This window comes from Parus major, chromosome 4A (genome assembly GCF_001522545.3).
Source record: "Parus major isolate Abel chromosome 4A, Parus_major1.1, whole genome shotgun sequence".
Classification (NCBI taxonomy): Eukaryota; Metazoa; Chordata; class Aves; order Passeriformes; family Paridae; genus Parus; species Parus major.
In genome coordinates, this window is record NC_031772.1 from 7,645,622 (window position 1) to 7,664,554 (window position 18,933).

An 18,933-nucleotide genomic window follows, 5' to 3' on the forward strand; every position below is an offset into this window, starting at 1 on the left:
AGTGAGGTCCTTGGCCTGACTGCTGGCTGTGTTTGAACCCAAGCAGGAGAAGCTTGCTTTAAAGGATCTCCTGGCATTTTGGAGCAGTGTTTCTGCCACATCTGCTCAGTCAGGATACTTCTGCTGTATTAGGTGCTGAAAAACATAGGGTAGGTTTGCCCACACATTTGTGCAAACCACATGTAACTGCAAGGTTTGGACTACTATGGGTACATAAAACAAATGCTGACAACGTGTCAGGCCCCCTTATAACCTCTGCGGACTGACCAGGCAGGAGAAACTCCTTAAAATAGCATTTATGGTGCAAGTGGTGCCGGAATTTCAGCAGATACCACTGTAATTACTGGTACTCGCACAAAAGAAAATAGTCTAATGGATGCTGCCTTCTCACTGAAGTGTTCAGGGAGTCACAGCTTTAAAAATCCTAAAGAGCTTTTTTAGCAGTAAAATGTCTGGGAGCCACAGAAAATTGAAAGAGAGAAGAAAATTATTTAATAAAGGGCTGTGGATTGGGGGAATCTCTGGCTTTAGTGGCTGAAGTCTCCCAACAGCTGAAGTGGTGACTAAGGCTCACAAGAAGGAAAATTGGAAATCCCTCCCAGAAAGAGAATTATTTGGTTCTGCTACACTTAAAGCATCCAGCATCACTGATGCAGGAAGCTGTGTCTCCTCACTGAGGAGGAAAGAATGGGGTATATTCTGTCAATGATTCCTTTTCCCATCAGATCAGGAGCCGCTTGCTGTCACTGACCTTAGGAAGGGGCATTATTGAGCTAGAGCTGGGTTAGGAGAGTTGGCTGGTGTAACTGTGGGTTAACTTCTTCCACACTGCAACAAGCAAAGTATGAAAGTACCAGGATGAAGATGCTGTTGAGGAACACACTATCCATATATGGTTTCTTTTAGAAGTTCACCGGACTAAAAGTACCAAGACTAAAGGAGGGAAGGGTGTGTGTAGCCAAAAAACTGCCCCAGGCCATTGTGTAAGCACACTTGTAATTATTGCCAAGTAGAGGCTGTAGCTCACAAGGATGTATCACAGACACCTGCCAGTGTAAGCAGCTTTAACTGGAACCCAGAATTCACAGTGGAGTAGGTGTCAGGAGGGAATATAAAAATGGTTGCAAGTTTCAGGCTGCTTTCCCTGGGGGTGCTCAAGCCCCTGCTACAGGAGCAGGAGTGCTGCCATACACACACTCATCTTCAGTGGGGGCAGGTGGAGTTTTTCATCAGCTGGAATTGGTTTCATTCCCAAGAATACTTTGGATCTGGTGCTTTCAAACCTCACAAACTCCCTGGTTTTAGGGGCTAGTCCCAGACTGAGCATTTGCTTAGGGGCCTTGTGCTCACCTGCCTGCCAGCACAGCAGCTCCTTTCCCAGATGAGTGCTGCTGGAGCAGCTCATATCAAGGAAGTGTTTCTGGGCCCCAGCACTAAAGCTCTACTGCACTCATAGGATCTGCCCAACACAATGTAGGGACCTGAAGTGGTCAGGATCTTTATGGCATCTTTTTCTGTCCCAAAGAGAACACGGCTCCTTGTAGTGCAGATGGAGTCTTGGACCTCACACCAGTCCACTTGAGCCCTCTCATCTGGTACACTTTGTCATTGCTCTTCCATGCTCAAGACTCACCAGCTCTTGCCACAGCCATGAGATTTGGTATGTTGTGGCATTAATGAGCTTGGTGTCCTCTTGCTGCCATTCACAGGGAGTACAGACTTAGATCCTTCTGCAAAATGGCTTTTGCCTGGAGCCTGTTGACACTCTGAAACCATCCCCAGATGTGCAGGATGCCTGACTAACCGAGTATACTGCAGCAGAGATACCTCACCTGAATGAATGATGCCTGTGGTCTAACCTGAGGCCCACTGGCCATGCTGACATGGAGTTCAGGGCAGGCTGATGGTGGATGCAGTAGTGCAGCTAATGGAGTTACTGCTTCCAGGTCCTGAAGCTGCAGTTTACCTTGGAGTCTCTGTACAGCATTGCGGTGTAGGCATAAGGAAGCTGAGATGTTTATTTGGGAATGAAAAGTCTGTTTAATTTGGGCCTGCCCTAATTGCTGGCATGAAATCCTTAATTGTGTCATTAAACTATAAAGATCATCAATATGCTTTGATCTGACAAATAAAGATGCCTTGTATTCAGGATGAGTCACAAATCTGTGAGTCAGGAGAAGCGAATGGATCAGAAATAAATGGCAATAGATGAATAGATTGGAGAGCACAGCATTTTGATGTGGCTAATCAAATCGTCTAAAAGGATTGAAGTGTGATGCAAGGCTTTGATGGGTAATCCAAGACAGAGCTTTTTAACTAATACTTTGTTTTTCCTCTTTTTGTACACAGACAACGTTTCCTGTGACTCCATCGCTTGCAACAAGCCCCACAATGGCTTTTAGTCCCTACCTGAGTCATGTTTCTCCTGGGATGGGCTTAGTTCCTGCAGAGCTTTTACCAAATACTCCTGTCCTGGTTTCTGGAAATCCTACTGTTACAGTACCGGGAGGCTCTGCTGGGCAGAAACTGATGCGTACGGATAAACTGGAGGTATTTGGACATCTGATTCAATACTGCTGACAGGGATGAACAGGACATGTGCTCCCAGCTGTTGCTCTCTGCTAAAATGACCTGATGCAGCACAGTACAGAGTTTAACTTGCAGCTTTCCTAGCATAGGGTTGCTGCTCTCTGCCAGAGCAGACACTCTTGCGGGACCTTTTCCCAAATCCTTGGAAATTTGGGAAAACTCACTCTTCTGGTATCAGTGAGTATTAGAGCATGGTTGGGATTGGCTTTTTGTATGTGATCTGCCATGCTTAAAAAAACCTCCAAAAAACCAAGTAGATGGTCTGCCCTTAAACTTCATTGGGTAGGAGATGTTTTGAAGGTAACAGACATTTCCCTTTTTTAGAGATGGGCTTATCGAGCTTTTACAGAAAGCTTTAAGCATTACACTGATGGGAGTGGTGAGTGTGGGGTGTTGGAAAGATGGCTCTCCCTCCCCAGTTGGCTGGACATGCTGGGACTTATTGGAGGAGGAGTTGTAAATGTCTTTCAAACCCTAAGCAGAGACTCTGCAGGAGATAAGGGCTGAGGACCTGAATTCAGAGGCCCCTGCAGGTGTAAATTATAACATGGGAAGATAGCAGAGAAGGGTATAATTTCAAAACACATTGTTTTGTGTTATGTACTTTATCTTGCCTTGCTGACATCTCACCTTTCCCCACACTCAGTCTGATTACACATTGGTTCGTGAGCTACACCACTTGCTATATTATTCAACAACTTCTCTCAGTTCCTCAGACAAGAAACCTTGCAGACTTTTTGTGAAACCTTTTTCTCTGCCTCTGATGCTTCAGTGGTCATAACTTACGAGGATCTGCGGGATCCTAGTACAACTAGTAATTTTGGCAACACCTTCAAACACATTGCTGTGTAATCAAATGTGCTGTCATGTAATGCCAGGGTCGGGGTTTTATTGTGAAGGGCAGGGAGACTATTTATGTGAAAGAGGCACCTTATGTTTAAGAAAAAGTACTTGCTGCAAATAGCAGTAGCATGTAACATTTAGAATTAAATGTCCTACCCAAGAGTGTGCTTCACAACAAATACATAATCCAGGTGAGACACAAATGGCCAAGTTATTAACATTTAAGCTTTAGAGGCAGGGGAGAAATCCTGAGCTACACAAGTTTTGTCACAATGACATTGATTTTCTGGGGTCACTTTCCATTCTGCACAAATTCTGTACTTCACTTGCATTTGGTAATTGGCTTTATTAACGTTGTGGTTTTTTTCACCTCTTGAAGCAGTTGTGAGTAGCACCAGTTGCCCCTGTGTCTGTTGATGTATGTGCTACCCCAGATGAGCATGGATTTAGAATACACACATGGTTTAATGTGGTCAACTGAACTGATATTCTGTGTTGAAAATACTGAATGAAAAGTGACTTAATGTTCTGCTCAACAATGTGACTTTCTTTTAAGGTTTGTCGAGAGTTTCAGCGTGGAAATTGCACACGTGGTGAGAATGATTGCCGCTATGCTCACCCTATAGATATTGCAATGATAGACACAAATGAAAATACTGTTACAGTTTGCATGGATTACATCAAAGGTCGATGCTCTAGGGAGAAATGCAAGTATTTTCATCCCCCTGCACACCTGCAAGCCAAAATCAAGGCAGCTCAACACCAGGTGAACCAGACAGCTGCAGCTGCAATGGTAAGTAGTGCTCTTGTCAAGCTGCATTTCCATTGCTAAGAGATTTCACGTGTTATATGTGTCACTTTTGGAAAAGTAGAGAGCTTTGTAAATGGCTGCCTTTGTAAATAGAGCTGAGAGCATGTGCAAGATCCATCTCTTCATCCTGTCTCTGTGCTCACCACAGCATGAAACCCTCACTGCACAGTACATCTCACCAGGTAGGGACACGGTGCCCAGCCCTGTGATTTGCTGACATGACGTTGTGGTGTGACATGAATGCAAGTGCAGCAGCACCCAGCACCTTCCCTGGCAGAGTCATAGGGGTCAGTTAGGCTTCCTCAATACACAATATATCCTTTTCAGGGAGACCCTGGCCTGTTCTCTGCAAAAAGCAGATGATATCTGTTGCTTGAACTTAGCAAACTTATATCCAATACCTTTGCCAAGACTTAGTGAAATTACAATTCACAATACAGTGGTGACTTCCTGACCAGTTTGATGCTTTGGACCTGATAGAGATGGTCCCACCTGAATTTTAAGTTGAATTGGGACTACTTATTTCTACAGTTCTGAACATGAGTCAAGGAAGACCAGGTGACTCCTAGCTGGTATAAATGTTTGCCATTCTGTTGAGTTTGGTTTAATGGGACCTGTTAATTCCAGAGATGAGAGAGCTGGGAAGGGAAGGAGAGACCCAGGGGATCCTACCCCATGTGCATAAATTGCTGATGTGGGACATAAAGAAGGTGGAGGGAAACTTCCCTGTGGTGCCCAATGAAAAGATAAGAAGCAATGGGCACAAACTTAAAATCAGGACATTCAATTTAAACATAAGGAAAAATTTATTTACCGAAGAAAGGTCTAACACTACAATAGGATTCTCCGTCCTAGTAGGTACTGCCAACCTGCCTGAATGGAGTCTCAAGCAAGCCTCTGTAGTTGACCCTGCTTTGAGCAGGATATTGATCTAGCTGATCTCTAGCAGTCCCTTCCATCTCTCCTATGAGTTCTTCAATTTTTTTTAAATTAGCATTAAAAAGGCTCTTGCCGCCTTTTTGATTTAGAATTAAGGCCACTAATATTTTTCTAAATACCTTTTTATTTTTTTAAGATAGTAAAGGAGGTTGCTTTTAATTCATAATGAAATTTAATGCAGAGCCGTGGCAGTTCTAGAAATTAAACAATTGCCCTCCTTGTGGCATCAATATTACCTGGAATGTAATTTGAACAATTAATTTATGCTGCAGTATTTATTTGTCCTGCACAGTTTATTTATTAGTTTTCTTACTGTTTTTATTGTTGAAATAAGAGTCCAGGTCTGTTGAAAAATAACCTTCTGAAATGAAACTCTTGTGTTTTTCACAATTGAATCTTTACCTTTTCACTAATTATCTAGGACATTGCTATTTAACCAAAGCCAATGCATGTTTTATTCATCCTGCTGGCTTCTCTTAAAAATGTAATTAACCCTATTTGTATGCTGTTAACTAGAACCTTTAAAATATTTATTGATGGCTTGTTGCATCGCCCCTGCTACCAAAACAGCCTACATTATTCATTGACTTTTCAAGGTTCCATGCATTTACTGTACCTGTTGAGGTGTAAGACTTTATTAAAGGGAAGAAAGGTTCTCCATTTTCTTGGAGGGGAAAACAGATGCTAGGCTAGGATCTACATTCTAAAACAGATTTAGAATGACTTCAAATCTAAATTCAGCATTTCTGAGGGACCCAATCCTGCAGTTACTTTCTGTGCACAAGTCGTAGCTTCACTCACTGCTGCTTGGCTGGAGTCAGTGCAGCACTGGATGAACTGGGCAAGGCTCAGTCTCCAGTTCAGGAGAGCACTTAAGCATGTGCTTGAAGCTCCCTCCTTTTCCAATGGTCCTTCCCTCTCCACGAGTGCTCTGCTGGCCTCTGCATGATGTGTAGCTGCAGCATGAGGGCTGGAGCCCAGTGCCAGTCCCTGTGAGGTGCTAATCCCTGAGCGCTCCTGCCCTGCTGTGCCAGCTGATGTGACAAAGCTCCAAAGCACATGTCCTGTGATGACATTTCTTTACTTTTAAAACTTACCAAGGCAAAATAACTGACTTGCCACTAGGCCAGGTAATTACCCAGCCACCCCATGTTGTGCATGCCTCGTCTTTTTAATATATTGTATAATGCATTCACTTTTTAATTTTTTTTCTCTTCGCCTTCCCAAATTGTTGCTCTCTCTTGACACACCTCTGCTTGCTGTTTTTGTTACTGTGCTTGATCCCCCTCCCCGGCCCATTGCCATCATGTGCTCGCTGCCTGCTAATTAAGACTCAGACAGCTGTCAGATCACTGAAGCGACCGCTCGAGGCAACCTTTGACCTGGTACTTGGACCTTTCACCTTCTCGCTTTGCACGTAACCATCTTAGTCTGCATGAAAGCCTTCTGCTCTTGGTCTGTGGTGTTAGTGCCTGGGGAGACTGCCCATCCCAGCCAGAAATGTTCAGTGTGCATTCAGACATGCCAATCCTGTGCCCCACACACCATCCATTAATGTCTGAGCTTTGCCTCTTGAAGCCTGGATGTGTTTTGGAGACAGTGAATAATCTTGGGGGTGGCAGCTCTGGCTTTTGAAGTGTTTTTTCCAAACACTGGCAGCTTTGGAGTCACAAGATGCAATGTTTCAGGGAGAATTTAGCTCATTAGGTCTGCAGTATGCTCTAAATGCATGATTACAGGACAGATCCAGTAACTTTTCTTTGTATTCTCAACATCACAGCCTTGCCTGGCCAGTGCCATGCTTGTAACTGCCCTGCACAAAAGTGTTCTGTGTAATGAGCACTACTGGGATTTAGGGGGAAGAGGTCTAACCAGTATCTTGGGGGATCTGTGCCAGGAACTGAAACAGGTGCAGTGTGGGACTTGGCTCATGCGTTGGGTAAGCTGGGGACGTGGCTGTCCCTTCAGCTGGCTCTGTCTGTAGTTCATCCCCCATTCCCCAGTGGGACAGTGTCAGCAAAGGGACCTTGCTCTGGGTGCCTTTTGCTTCAGTCTCAAGCATGGGATCTGCTCCCTGAGCTTCTGCCTGCAAGCTGTCTTCATATATGCTGTCTTTGATTGTTTTATGACTCTCAAATAGTGTTTTACTTGGCTTTATGATGCCTCATAGTGAGGCAAAAGCCATCCTCACAGTGCAGTCAGTCCTGGCTCCACAGAAGACAGCTCCTTCCTGTTTTCCCAAATAGTAAGGGAGGGATACAACACATTTTAAAAGAAAGAGCTCCTGTTGCCCAGCTATAGCGGAGAGAGGGAAGAGTGGACACAGGAGCTGTGAGCTGTTAAGCTGATGTTGCTTCCCAGAGTTAGGGAGGAGAAGCTGATCTGCTCTCCTTCCTCTCCAAAGCCTTGTTTTTGGGTTTACATAGTCAAGAGGCTTCCTTATCAGAGTTTTAGGCAGCAGCAGTACAAAGCCTTGCTAGGGCCCAGCTTCGGCCAGCAGTGGTGGAATGATGCTGCGATTGATGTCCAGCCTCTCACTTGCCCTGCTCACAGCTGACCCAGCACAGGCAGGACCTGCACAGTGCCTTGCTGTCCTTTTCAAGAGCCACCACTCTGAGGAGCCATGGTCTGGCAGAGTGGGAGGGCCCATAGCTACTCCCCCACTGAACAAACCCTACGGGAGAAGCTACTTCTACAAGTGTTCCTGCTCTGACACATCGAAAGGTTTGCAGCTGCTCATTGGAATGTTACCTCCTCTGAACCCTTCATGAGTGATAAGAGCATGTATGATCTTCAGAGGAAACTGCTCACTTTGCTTCTGCTGCTTGCCAGGGAACAGGTGCTACCTGTGCCCTCTCTCAGATCATTCTGTGTTTTTCACGCCTGGCAGCAGACACAGCCCCTCTTTGCTGAGTGCAGAAAGGGTGAAAGTGTGATCTGGTCCCAGAAGATAGAGATCTGAGGGGAACTTTGAGGTGCAATTAAATTGTTTGTTGCAAAAGTTTAATCCAGTGCTTGTCTTGCAAAAAATAACGAGAAGTTTGTTAACCAGCACGTGGGAAATTCTGACTTTGGCATGCAGTGTGTTTTTATCTGTCAGTCTTGCTGAAGAATTACTTTCCATGCCATGCAGAGAAGTGGCACAAGCCTCTTTGTTCAGATGCTCATTCGAGCAGGAATGTAGCTTTCCCAGCCCAAAAATGGGAGGCTGCCTGGCATTTAATTAGTGGAAATTGTTCATTTGGATCAGTGCAGGACTATCACATGGATACTGAACTGAATTAACCCTTTCACTGGTGCAGATGACCAGATCCTGTTGCTAAGGGTGCATACCCATGTGTGCACACAAACACACAGGGGAAAAATAATGTCAGAAAAAGTTACTGTCCAGAGCTGCTGCTGTATTTGTGGTGGTCAGAGCTTGTCCAGAGGGAAAGCACGAGCAGCTGGATGAGGTAAACTCATCAAGTAAGTTCTTTGCTGCAAGGGTTTAGTGTAATTCCTCTGCTGCAGTGGGGAGGCACTGGCTGCAGAATTTGGTGGTGAGAAGTCTGTTGCCTTTTGTATATTCTGCTTGTGGGATTCCTTCAGATCCAGGATGTGGTTCAAGAAAGAAATGAGCTGCTACAATTCCTGCAGGTCCTGAGTGATACAAAAAATGTAGCCAGTGTCAAATGAGACACATTTGTTTGATCCTGTGTCCCTGCCAGTTCCCATGCAGAAGCTGTATTGGCCCAGCTTCATCATGTGCAACTTTAGATGCCTCTTCAAGGAGCTGTAGATGGACCTTTCAGTGAGCATGCTCCTGGCCTGGGGCTCTTACTTCATCATATGGGCTGGAGAAGAGCTGAAGCCAGATCCTTCTGTCTCCTTGGGCCCTCTTACACCTTGGTTTGCAAAATAAAATGGGTTGGCAACAGGAGGAGCACATCTGCATGTATCCTGTGTGAACACTACTCCAGCTGCTGGGGTGGAGGGGTGACCCACAGGGTTGGGTCAAACCAGAAGCAGATCAAGATCCCCTGCCCACAGAGCCCGTGTGGTAGAGCTGGACTTCAGCTGGCACAGGAGCTGCTGCAGAGTGCTTGTTTCTTTAGAACACTCTGGAAATACTGCATTTATTTGTGTTTCTCCATCTGGCTGCTGTTGAGGGAGCAACAGTAAGGCTGCTATAGCTCCTTCTTTCCCTTGTTCCCATGGGGCTGTAGAAGGTTAGGAGGGACAGTGATGCTGGAGAGGTAATGGGATAGTCTGATGTGTCTTGACATCCCTGGGGCCTGCTGGTGTCTGTATGCTCCCTCTGATTGCAGTGCTGGGCTTGGGAATTGTCCTGTGATGTGCTGGGACATCACAGGAAGGTCTCAAAGCCTTCAGCTGTTCTGCTTTTGGCACTACCATTGCGGGGTTTGGGGTGGTGACAGCCTTTGGCCAGGTAGCAGGGAGTCAAAAGTCCATTATGTGCCTGGTACAATTGCTTTGCTATAATTAGTGTGTTCTTCTGAGCCAGATTTTGGAAGTGTCTGAAAAGTATTATTTAGCAGTGGGGTACCATAAGGGGCATGAATTTAAGTATGAAGTTCTTCAGTCACTGTAAAGCTGTAAAACCTCTGTGATGTACATGAAGCTACTCCAGACTCTGTAAGCTGCAGATCCGTCCCGTGCCTGAAGGAACAGTCATGTAGCCATCATTAAACAGACAAGTTGTGCATAACAGGCAGATTTAACACAGATACCAATGAAAGCTTACCTAGAAATGAAGACCTGTATACATCATCCTAAAATATGGATCTTAAGTGAAAGATTTTGGTGTCTGTGTCTGAGAATATTGTCCTATCTTTGACTGCTGTCTTTTGCTGGCAGCCAGAAGAAATCTGGGAAGATTAAATCCTAATGCTGAGAGTGGATGCCCACTAGCACAGGCAAAGGATGTGTGCATGTCTGAGGGCAGTTTTGCAAATACAATTTCTTCTCATTTTCTTTTTCAATATTAAAACCACCCAAAAGCAACCATGTGAGTAGAGATAGGATGGAGTAATGTTTTGCCTGGAAGTATGTTGCTTAACATTTCTCAGATGAGCAGTCTCCTATAGCAGATTAAAGTGAAACCTGTTTCTAGATGGCGACAAACTGTTGCAAGCTTTCACTTACATTATGTTTTGTGTTGTCTTCATAACGCTTTAAAATCTCTTTACTTGTGTCCTTTCTTCCAAGTGTTGTGTGTTTGTAGCTTTAACCCTTCATTAGCCAAACCCTCTCCATTACCTACCATTTATTTGTGACCTATTAAAATAAAAGTAGGAGTGATAACCCTGTTTTCAGCCATTGCTTTGCTACATGATACAGACTAACAACTAGTCAGAAATGACCTGATTCTGCATGACTTCCACGTGCGTAAATCTCATTGACGTCAATGGGAGTTTTACGTGCAAAAGGACTGCGGGGCATAATTAAAAAGGACCCTTTTCTATCACAATGTGGAGAAAAAAAGTGGTTTCTTACTTGGGTACAATGAAAAAGCTGTAAATCATTAGAAACATTCCTGTCTCTTAAGAACCTGACATACTACTTTGCTGTTGAGACATGCTTGGATGAATGATGAGTAACTCACTTAGAAAAGTTCCTGAGTTGGGTTAATGCTTTTTACCAAGTCTGATCATGAAACAGGTTTGACGGGCTGGAAGAAGCCCGGTGGTGTGATAGAATGAAAAGAAGGGATTTGTCAATGGCTTTTTCCACTGTTAATAACGAGTGAGCAGTATTTGACTGATGGAGGCCACCTTCTGTAAAGTGGGAGCTGGTCCAAATCTGCTGGTGGTGGGCTGTGCCTCTGGTGTGAGCAGTGGAGAATCAGGCCTGGTCTTGACCATGTTGCTCAGCCTCTCTACTAACAAGTGGAAATGCATTTTACTGTGAATGTAATGTTACCTGTGTAATTGGCAACAGCTACAGCTTTACCATCTGGACACATGGGTTGGCTGCACAATGTGCATGCTTCCACACATGCACACATACATGTAGGCAGGTGTTGAACCAGAGGCAAGCATCCAGTTTTTTTTTTCATGGCATTTGTTGCTTATGCTAATTTTCTTGGGTTTAAAATAGTCATCTGCTATATTTTTGTTCTGGGGTTTTTAATGCTTGTTGCCTGCAACTGCTCTTTGTAGCATCCTGTCCAGGTGATCACCCCTCACCTTACTTTTCCCAATGCTTTTTTCTCCCTCTGTACCCAAGTCAGTCCTGCTGAAAAGCTCCTTAGTATCCTTTCTCTTTCTGGGCTCTGCCCCTCTTCCTGGTGCATTTAGTAACTGCTTACCTAGTGAAGCTGTTGTTTCACCTCGTACTCCTACTGTGACTTAGCTGCTCTTCTCCTTCCTGCCTTGCTAAGTTGATAGTGTTGCAGGTGATTTGCAGCCAAGACCCCCTATTATTTATCGCATGCTTAACCTACATCTGGGGCCCTTTATTTACTCCACTTGTCTTTAATGACTCCCTTATCCACAGGCCCTGCCGCCTGGTGCACTTCAACCTTTACCAAAGAGGCCAGCACTTGAAAAAAACAATGGTGCCACCACAGTCTTTAACCCAAGCGTTTTCCACTACCAACAGGCTCTAGCCAACATGCAGTTGCAACAGCCTACATTCATCCCTACAGGTAAGTGTCTCCTTGCTTCCCCACCATCACATTGGCTTATTTTATTACCTCAGTGTTCAGCTAATGAGCAGTTTTTGTAAGAGTCCTTAGCAAAAGAGTATTGGTGTGTAGTTTCATGTTAAAAATGGATGAAAAAGTAACATCTTTTATTTGACTTTTTTCCCTTCACCTACTACAATTTAGAGCTTTTCACATGTAAAGATTCTTCTTAGCCCTTTTTGTGTGGTTTGGGGTTTTTTTAAACAGTCAAACTAAGAAAAATATCTGCATGTTTCTTGAATTCATACTTTCTGTTTTTCCTCCTTATGGTTCGACTGGTTAATCCCAAATTAATTCTTTGACTCTTGCGTAGCGCTCTTTTGGACTCATGTTAAAATGTCTTACAGATCTGTATGCCTACTCTCTTGAGGCTATAGGTACCCTGAGCTTGCATCTCACTGACCTACATATTACAGCAGCTGTGATGTTTATAGAGGGAATGGTTAGTCTTTAGTAAATACAAATTATATAATCCTCTTTAGAGGCATATATTTCCCTCTTCCTTGTCTTTTGACCAGTACAATACCTTAAGCTTTTTAAAAGCAATTTAACTCCCAGCTTTTATTGTACCTTTTAGGTCTCAGTGTTAAATTGAAAGATGCAGTTCAATAATTCTTACAGGACTGGAAATATGAATGTGGCAGATGTGACTGACTTCTGACTGGCCAATTAACTGCAGCCGAATAAAAAACAAAACCTGCTTGGAGTGGAAAGTATTATAAGTGGCTGAATTAGGAATATTCCAGAGTTGATAGCTCATATTTTAGTATCATTATTATCATTCAGAGCATCATAGGAAAATTAATGTGCAGTGTTTTTAATGTTTAATGCTGTATTTACTTGTCAGATGATATTTACAAAAATACACAGCATTTCTCTGGGCTGACCCCTGGAGGTGAGCACACAGTGGACCTGCACCTTGGTGCTGTTGTTCTTTGGGGTCAGGGAAAAAGCTTTAGACAGCCCTGTCCTGAGAGTAAGCTTTCTCAGGTGGAGTGTGGGAGCAGGGAGCTAAACCCTCTGCTTGTGTGGTTATGAGAGCCCTTGGAAACACTCAGAGCTCAGCAGCTACCAAGATGTTCTTCCAGGGGGAGCAGATTCTCATGCGGAGAGATGGAGTAGTAGCCTCTTACCTTGTGTTCTGCAAAGCATTGGAGGGGCTGGGCTGGGCTGAGCTGACCTCAGAGCTGTGGTAACAGCTCTGACAGATGCCAAGTGAAGTACTTCTCCAGGAAACATGGACACCTTGGAGAATGCCAAGTCCCCCAGCTGGCTGCACACTCCTCTTCCTCAAGGTCGCAGTTGCCAAAGTTGACATAAGGACACGCATTTCTGATGGAGCACCATAAATCAGCTGTGCCCAGCACTCGCTGTGCTGCGGTGCTCGTTGCATGGCAATGAAATTACACACAGGGCTGATGCATAACAGGGCTGCTTACTGGCACCTGCTCTCGTCTGGAGACATTAATGCTGGGCAGAGCAGCAGATTTCCAGTCAGAGGACAGATCTGTGATGAATTGATGTTACACATCAGACTCCAGATCCGGGCTCAGCCTTGGCAGCGCTCAGGACAGCAAAGCAGAGAGGTGGCACGTTGCAGCTCTCGCTGTGGGGAGGGGAAGGGAGCTGTTGCTTTTCTTAGTATCTCCTGTTCAGTTGTTGAGAGATCAGCGTCGTTGGTTGCCATGGCAGGGGAGAGTCAGGCTGTCTCTTGAAAATGGCATCACCACTGCAATTTTTTCAAGTCCAGAAAAATAAATGCCTCTTTCAACTTAAACTAGAGACTTTGAATCACAGTCCCTGCTTGTGGGAGTAAATTGCTTTTGGAAAGTCAATTTTAACATGAGTGTGATATTATTCTAAGGGCAATTTGTATTCTGTTGACATGATAAGAAAGAAATCAGCATACCCAATACCCAAAAAATCCCAAACAATCCTGATTTCTGGGATCAATCATATTGTTTAATACTGAGGTGGGAGGAGTTTATTCTCTACTACCCAAGAATTAAAGAATTAATTTGGTTTGCTATGGTCTCTTAAAACGGAGTTTAAACTATTGATGTACCAATATACAGAATCGGGTTGCATGTGCTTAAATACCGAATGCTGCAAAGAGAATACCTGCTTTTTAAAGTGATATCTAACACTGAAGCTTCACTAATGAAATATCCCTTTTGTTCATCTTTCCACGCTTCAATGCATGGTGTGCAGGGTCAGTTCTGTGCATGACACCCACTGCAAGCGTTGGTAGGTTTTTCTACACAAACTTCTCAACTTTTCCTAATCTGAAAGAGACTGCAAGTTAGTATGCATCAGTGAGAACCTGGGTGGCTGAGTGGTGTGACTGTCTATCCGCTGTCTTCTTTGAGGCTTAAATGGTTGTATCCCTTTTAATTTCTGTGCAGTGCAGTGTTTCATGTGACTTACAATAAGAGAATCCAAGGTGATGTGTTCCCACCCCTATTTAGTTCCACTTCAGAGACAAGAATCTGTCACTTAAATGTCTTTACAACCCATTTAAGTCATCTGACACAAGGAAATAGAAGTGGGAGGATCCTGTTGGCTTATTTTTGTTTTATTTTGTGTCAAGGAATAGGCAGACTTAAGCGTGGATTTTCAGTTGTCCTTCTGAGGATATTTTAGGAGACTGGTTTAATTAAGGTGCTGAGGAGGAACACGTCTGGGGGCAGCCCCTCTGCCAGAGCAGGGTGCTGCTTGTACAGTTTGGACCATGGACTGGCTGGAGAGTCATCTCTGTAGGGCAGTGTTAGGTGTGCAGGTACAGCAGATCATAGGAGGTACCATGCAGGTGCATGTGGGATGCAGGGAGGCAGTGAGTACGTGCTCATTAGTGTTGCAGGGATCCACTCTGTTCAGGCTCAGCATCTGGGTCTTGATGAAACCTTTGCAGGCCTTTGAGGACTTTCCCCTCAGTCTACAGCTGCTGGGCACAGCAGAGCAGGTGAAAGCTGAGCTTTCATCCTCTAGCCAAGGTTATGCAAGACTACCAGCATCCAGGTGTGTGCGGGCTTTAGCCAGAGGGAGAGAGGCAGGAGCCCTGGAGGGGGCTGTGCAAGGCTTTCCAAGAGCAGGTGTGGAAGCTCTAACATGAATGGCTAAACACTGCTCTTGAACCTGCTTACCCCTATAGGGTATACAGGGAGGACATATTGCTTGCATGATGGAGAGCTGAGTCCCTCAAATACACTTCTGCCTGTAGGAAACCCAACCCCCAGGTTCCAGCATCTCGTGGCCGGAGCGTGCCCAGCCACAGGCACACGCTCCTTCCCTGCTGGGGCTGGCCGTGGCTGCTGGGGTGGAGGGGAAGGCAAGTCAGCTTCTCCACTGCATGTTTTTGGGGTTGGCTGGGCCTTCCTGTGGGCTCCCCAGCCCCACAAAACCCGCCCCCGGGTTTGGGGGATGCTCATGTGTGCACCGGAGCATCCCTTCCAGCACTGTGCTCTGCGGGACGTGCAGCTTCAGGAGGCTGCCAAGCTCCCTGCTGCCGTGTTGTCCTTTTGGATGCTCTTCCTGCAAACTGTAGCTGTTCAGATGCCTTTATGTATTTTTCCCCTCTCTGTCCCTTCCCCTCTCCATCCCCCCACCCCTCACCCTGCAAGAGGAGAGTTTTGCCAAATCCTGTAGAATTAGGGTGGAAAGGAAGCATGCTGAATTTGTACGGAGAGAACTCAGTCCGCCAGCCGCTCGTTTGCCGTGCCTCCAGCTCTGTCCCGTGCCGAAACATTGTCCCTGCTAGAGAGAGGCGAGAAAACCTGGTGAAAGGGCTGCGGCAGCCGCTGCAAAGTGCATCATGTACCTCTGGTTGCTGGCGGGGATGGGATGGGGAGGGAAGGGGACAAGCTTTCCCAGGCGGGCGGGAGGGTGCGCTTGCCAAAATGTCCCCACCCAAAGGAACGTGCACTGGCTGTGTCTAACTCCCCACGGGTGCGAGCTGACGTGGGCTTTTGCTAGCACACCCATCCTCTCCCCCCTTTGGAAATTTGGCCCTCGGAGTCTAATACATCATTGTTCTGCTTATAAATGTACTAAGTGTTGAGAATGTTTTGGTTTTTTCCTTAATTATAATTGTAATTGGCTTTTCCCCTTCTCTCTTGTTTATTTTTTTTCCCAACGCTGTCTTGCTTTGCACTGTGATTGCATGCTGCGCCCCGATGTGTCCTTCATGACGATGTCACATGGCTTGTTGCTGTGATTCCTGCCACGCCCCCAAATCCACCGCCATGTTGCCATGGTTACATAAAACCAACCAAACAAACAAAATATATATACGCTCCACCCTCCTGTATGTCGCTTCCATGGTTCCCTTCCGAAAGTGCCCATGATGCACGGTGCTACGCCCACCACTGTGTCTGCAGCAACAACTCCTGCCACCAGCGTCCCCTTCGCTGCAACAGCTACCGCCAATCAGGTTTGGCCCTTTCAATGGCTTTCTTTCACGTGTTCAGATCTTGAGGACCGGGCGAGGGCTGGATCCCGTGCGGGGTCGAGTGCCGTCCCGCCCGGCTCGGCGCAGGCTGGGGCGCGCAGAGGCAGCGTGTGCGTGTGCGTGTGGCCGGGGATCCGAGAGGGGCCGCTCCTGCCGCCTGCGGGACGGGCACAAGCCCGGCCGGAGCGTAGGGATGGGCGATTGGCAGGGGCACAGGCTCTCTTCCAAAAACACACCTCCCCCCGGGTCCTCAGAAAACGCGCTGTGAATCTCCCGAGCGTACAGTCACGCCAGACCTGCAGCACTTCTGCTTTCAGTCTCAAGCAGAAATACCACCCCGAGCATCTTTCCCTGTGGTATTTTGGCATGTCCTCTCTGGGCTGGAAAGTGGAAGTGGAAACGCAAAGTGGCCTCCTCCCACCACAGAATTGGACTCTAAAAACTACCAAAAATCCCCAAACAACCGAAACCCAAAAATTGGGGGTGAGGCTGTGAAGTGTAAAGTTTTTTTTACGCCAATAGCATGTCACCCATCCCTACAGAAAGGACTCTGGATGTGCAGTACGTGCCGTTGTAGCACTGCCATAAGTGTACAGGATTCCATGCATGTCTGCCGAGCCATAATTCTCTCCAGAACTTTCCTCTGAAGATACTGAGTGTGATGGCTGCTTCTGCACCAGTCCTGAACTGTATATGCACAACCTGTCCTAGTGATGCTTCCTGGTAATTTGGTGTGACACAACTTCTCCCAGTTAGACCAGAGACATTTCAAACACTTTTTAAAAATTTTTCCCCCCAGGACTCATTTTAGCATTTTTATTTGTCATGCTCTCAGGTTTAGAGCTATTGCAAAGAAATCGGGGTGTCACTTTGCTCTGTAGGAGGCTGTTAGCCATCCTGAGTGCCAGTAATAGCTCTGGGGGCATCCTCTAGTCTTTTGTTGGTGTGAGGTCGTGTGGATTTCAGGAGGAGTTTTGCCTGCATAAGTCCTAGGCAGTGTTTTACTGCTCGCAGTAGGAATTGCCAGTCTTTTTCTGTGCTTTGTTGTTACTTTCAGGTAGAGCAGGTCTTACTCAGACTTGTGTTGGTCATGAGAGGAAAGTAGAAATTCCTGTGCAGCGTTGCTCTGTGGCTGTGTGAGTCCTGTTTCAGCCAGATAGTTTCAGGGCATTTCTGTTTTACTTGTAGTCTATGGAGTCACAATCCCAGAACAATCACCAGGTACTCCACAAGACATCAGTAGTGGTGCAGCTACATTGTACTTGATGTGTAGCAAAATAAAGACTTGGGAGTGGATCCTGTTTTATAAGACAATGATGTACATATTAACCTGATACTGAAGACAGAATGAACAGCCCTATCTCAAGGCGATGTTTTAATGTTTTGTGTTCTTTGTTTTTTTTTGCTGTAGATATCCCAGTTATCAGTAGATGAACTGAGTAGCAGCATGTTTGTTTCACAGATGTAGAAGTTCCCGATAGAACAGTAAGTTCCTTTTTGGTTTTTCTCTTTATGGTGAATTGATTTGTATGTGGACACTGCATCCCCTAAACACAGGGCTGGCTCAGGCAGAGGGACTGAGCCCACGGGACCCCCATTGGCTTCATGCTCTGCCGACTCAACGGGAATTCAGCAGCTGCAGCACAGACACAGACCAGCCCTGTGGTTTAGAAGGTTTCCTGTGTCTTGAGTACCTGTGTTGTGGTATTTGCAGCCTCCCTGCTCATCCCCCCAGTCCCATGGCTCTGTGTGCAGGCTGCTCTTGCTCTGCACAGCTCCCAGCTGCCTGCAGATGCCTCAGGGATTTGCAGTGTTGATGGCAAAGACTGCTCTGGTAATGAGTCAGCCGAAAAGGTGTAACTTCTCTTTTGCTGTTAGTGACATATTTCCTTTCCTGGGGTAAGCAGGATTGGGTCAGCAGCAGCTGCTGTGCATCTGCAAGGCTGGCTTGGTCTGAGCAGAGCCCTGCTGTCAGCTGCAGAGAAGGCCTGGCTCATGGTGGGTTGAAGACCAGAATGAATGTCATAAGCAACATAGTCTTCACCCTACCTGCAGATCCTGGGCTTCCCTAAGATTATAGTTTCCTCTGAGGGGAATAATGAAGGAATTTGTCCTTGGACTTACAGAGTACTATTTCACAGCCATGACAGCAGTGTCATTTTTCCACTGCTTTTCTTTGTGAGTTTTAGCTGATGTTCATGAGCTAAAATCTCTGTGTAGTTTCAGTTCTTGACTGTGATTTTTTTATCCCAAGAGAATAAAGACCAGTTCAGCCAATTCAGCAAGAGGTCACTGGATTTTCTCGAAGCAGCCGTTTAGTACATGCAGATACACAACTTATAATTTCTTGAATTATAAAACTTGAATTTATTCCTTAGGTCACATATTACAATCAAGTCCTTAAATACTGGAAATTAATTTGGCAAGCAATTCTGTAATGATATCTATTAGCAATCAACAGAAGCTACTTTCTCAGTGGTGGCCCTTATCTCTGCTGACCTTAATTAAACACCATATGTATACATGACCTGCTAACTGTGGCTGTGGACGCTGTTCATGAGGGGTGACACCAAGCTTACCCACATTAGTGAAAATGTTCAGCTTAGATTGTAC

At 45.7% G+C, this 18,933-nt stretch overlaps 1 protein-coding gene across 6 annotated transcripts in view; it reads left to right on the forward strand.

Moving 5' to 3' along the window:
• Positions 1 to 18,933, forward strand: part of MBNL3 (muscleblind like splicing regulator 3) — a 93,736-nt gene that overhangs the window by 66,412 nt on the left and 8,391 nt on the right. For 2 of the 6 annotated variants that reach the window (XM_015626179.2, XM_033514176.1), the window contains exons 4-9: positions 2,350 to 2,550; positions 3,989 to 4,225; positions 11,684 to 11,834; positions 14,085 to 14,120; positions 16,208 to 16,302; positions 17,732 to 17,805. In XM_015626179.2, the coding sequence (XP_015481665.1) occupies positions 2,350 to 2,550; positions 3,989 to 4,225; positions 11,684 to 11,834; positions 14,085 to 14,120; positions 16,208 to 16,302; positions 17,732 to 17,788 (777 nt within the window). In that variant the 3' untranslated portion in view covers positions 17,789 to 17,805. The remainder of the gene's footprint in view (positions 1 to 2,349; positions 2,551 to 3,988; positions 4,226 to 11,683; positions 11,835 to 14,084; positions 14,121 to 16,207; positions 16,303 to 17,731; positions 17,806 to 18,933) is intronic. The other 4 variants (XR_004497346.1, XM_033514178.1, XR_004497347.1 and 1 more) reach the window with 4 other exon arrangements.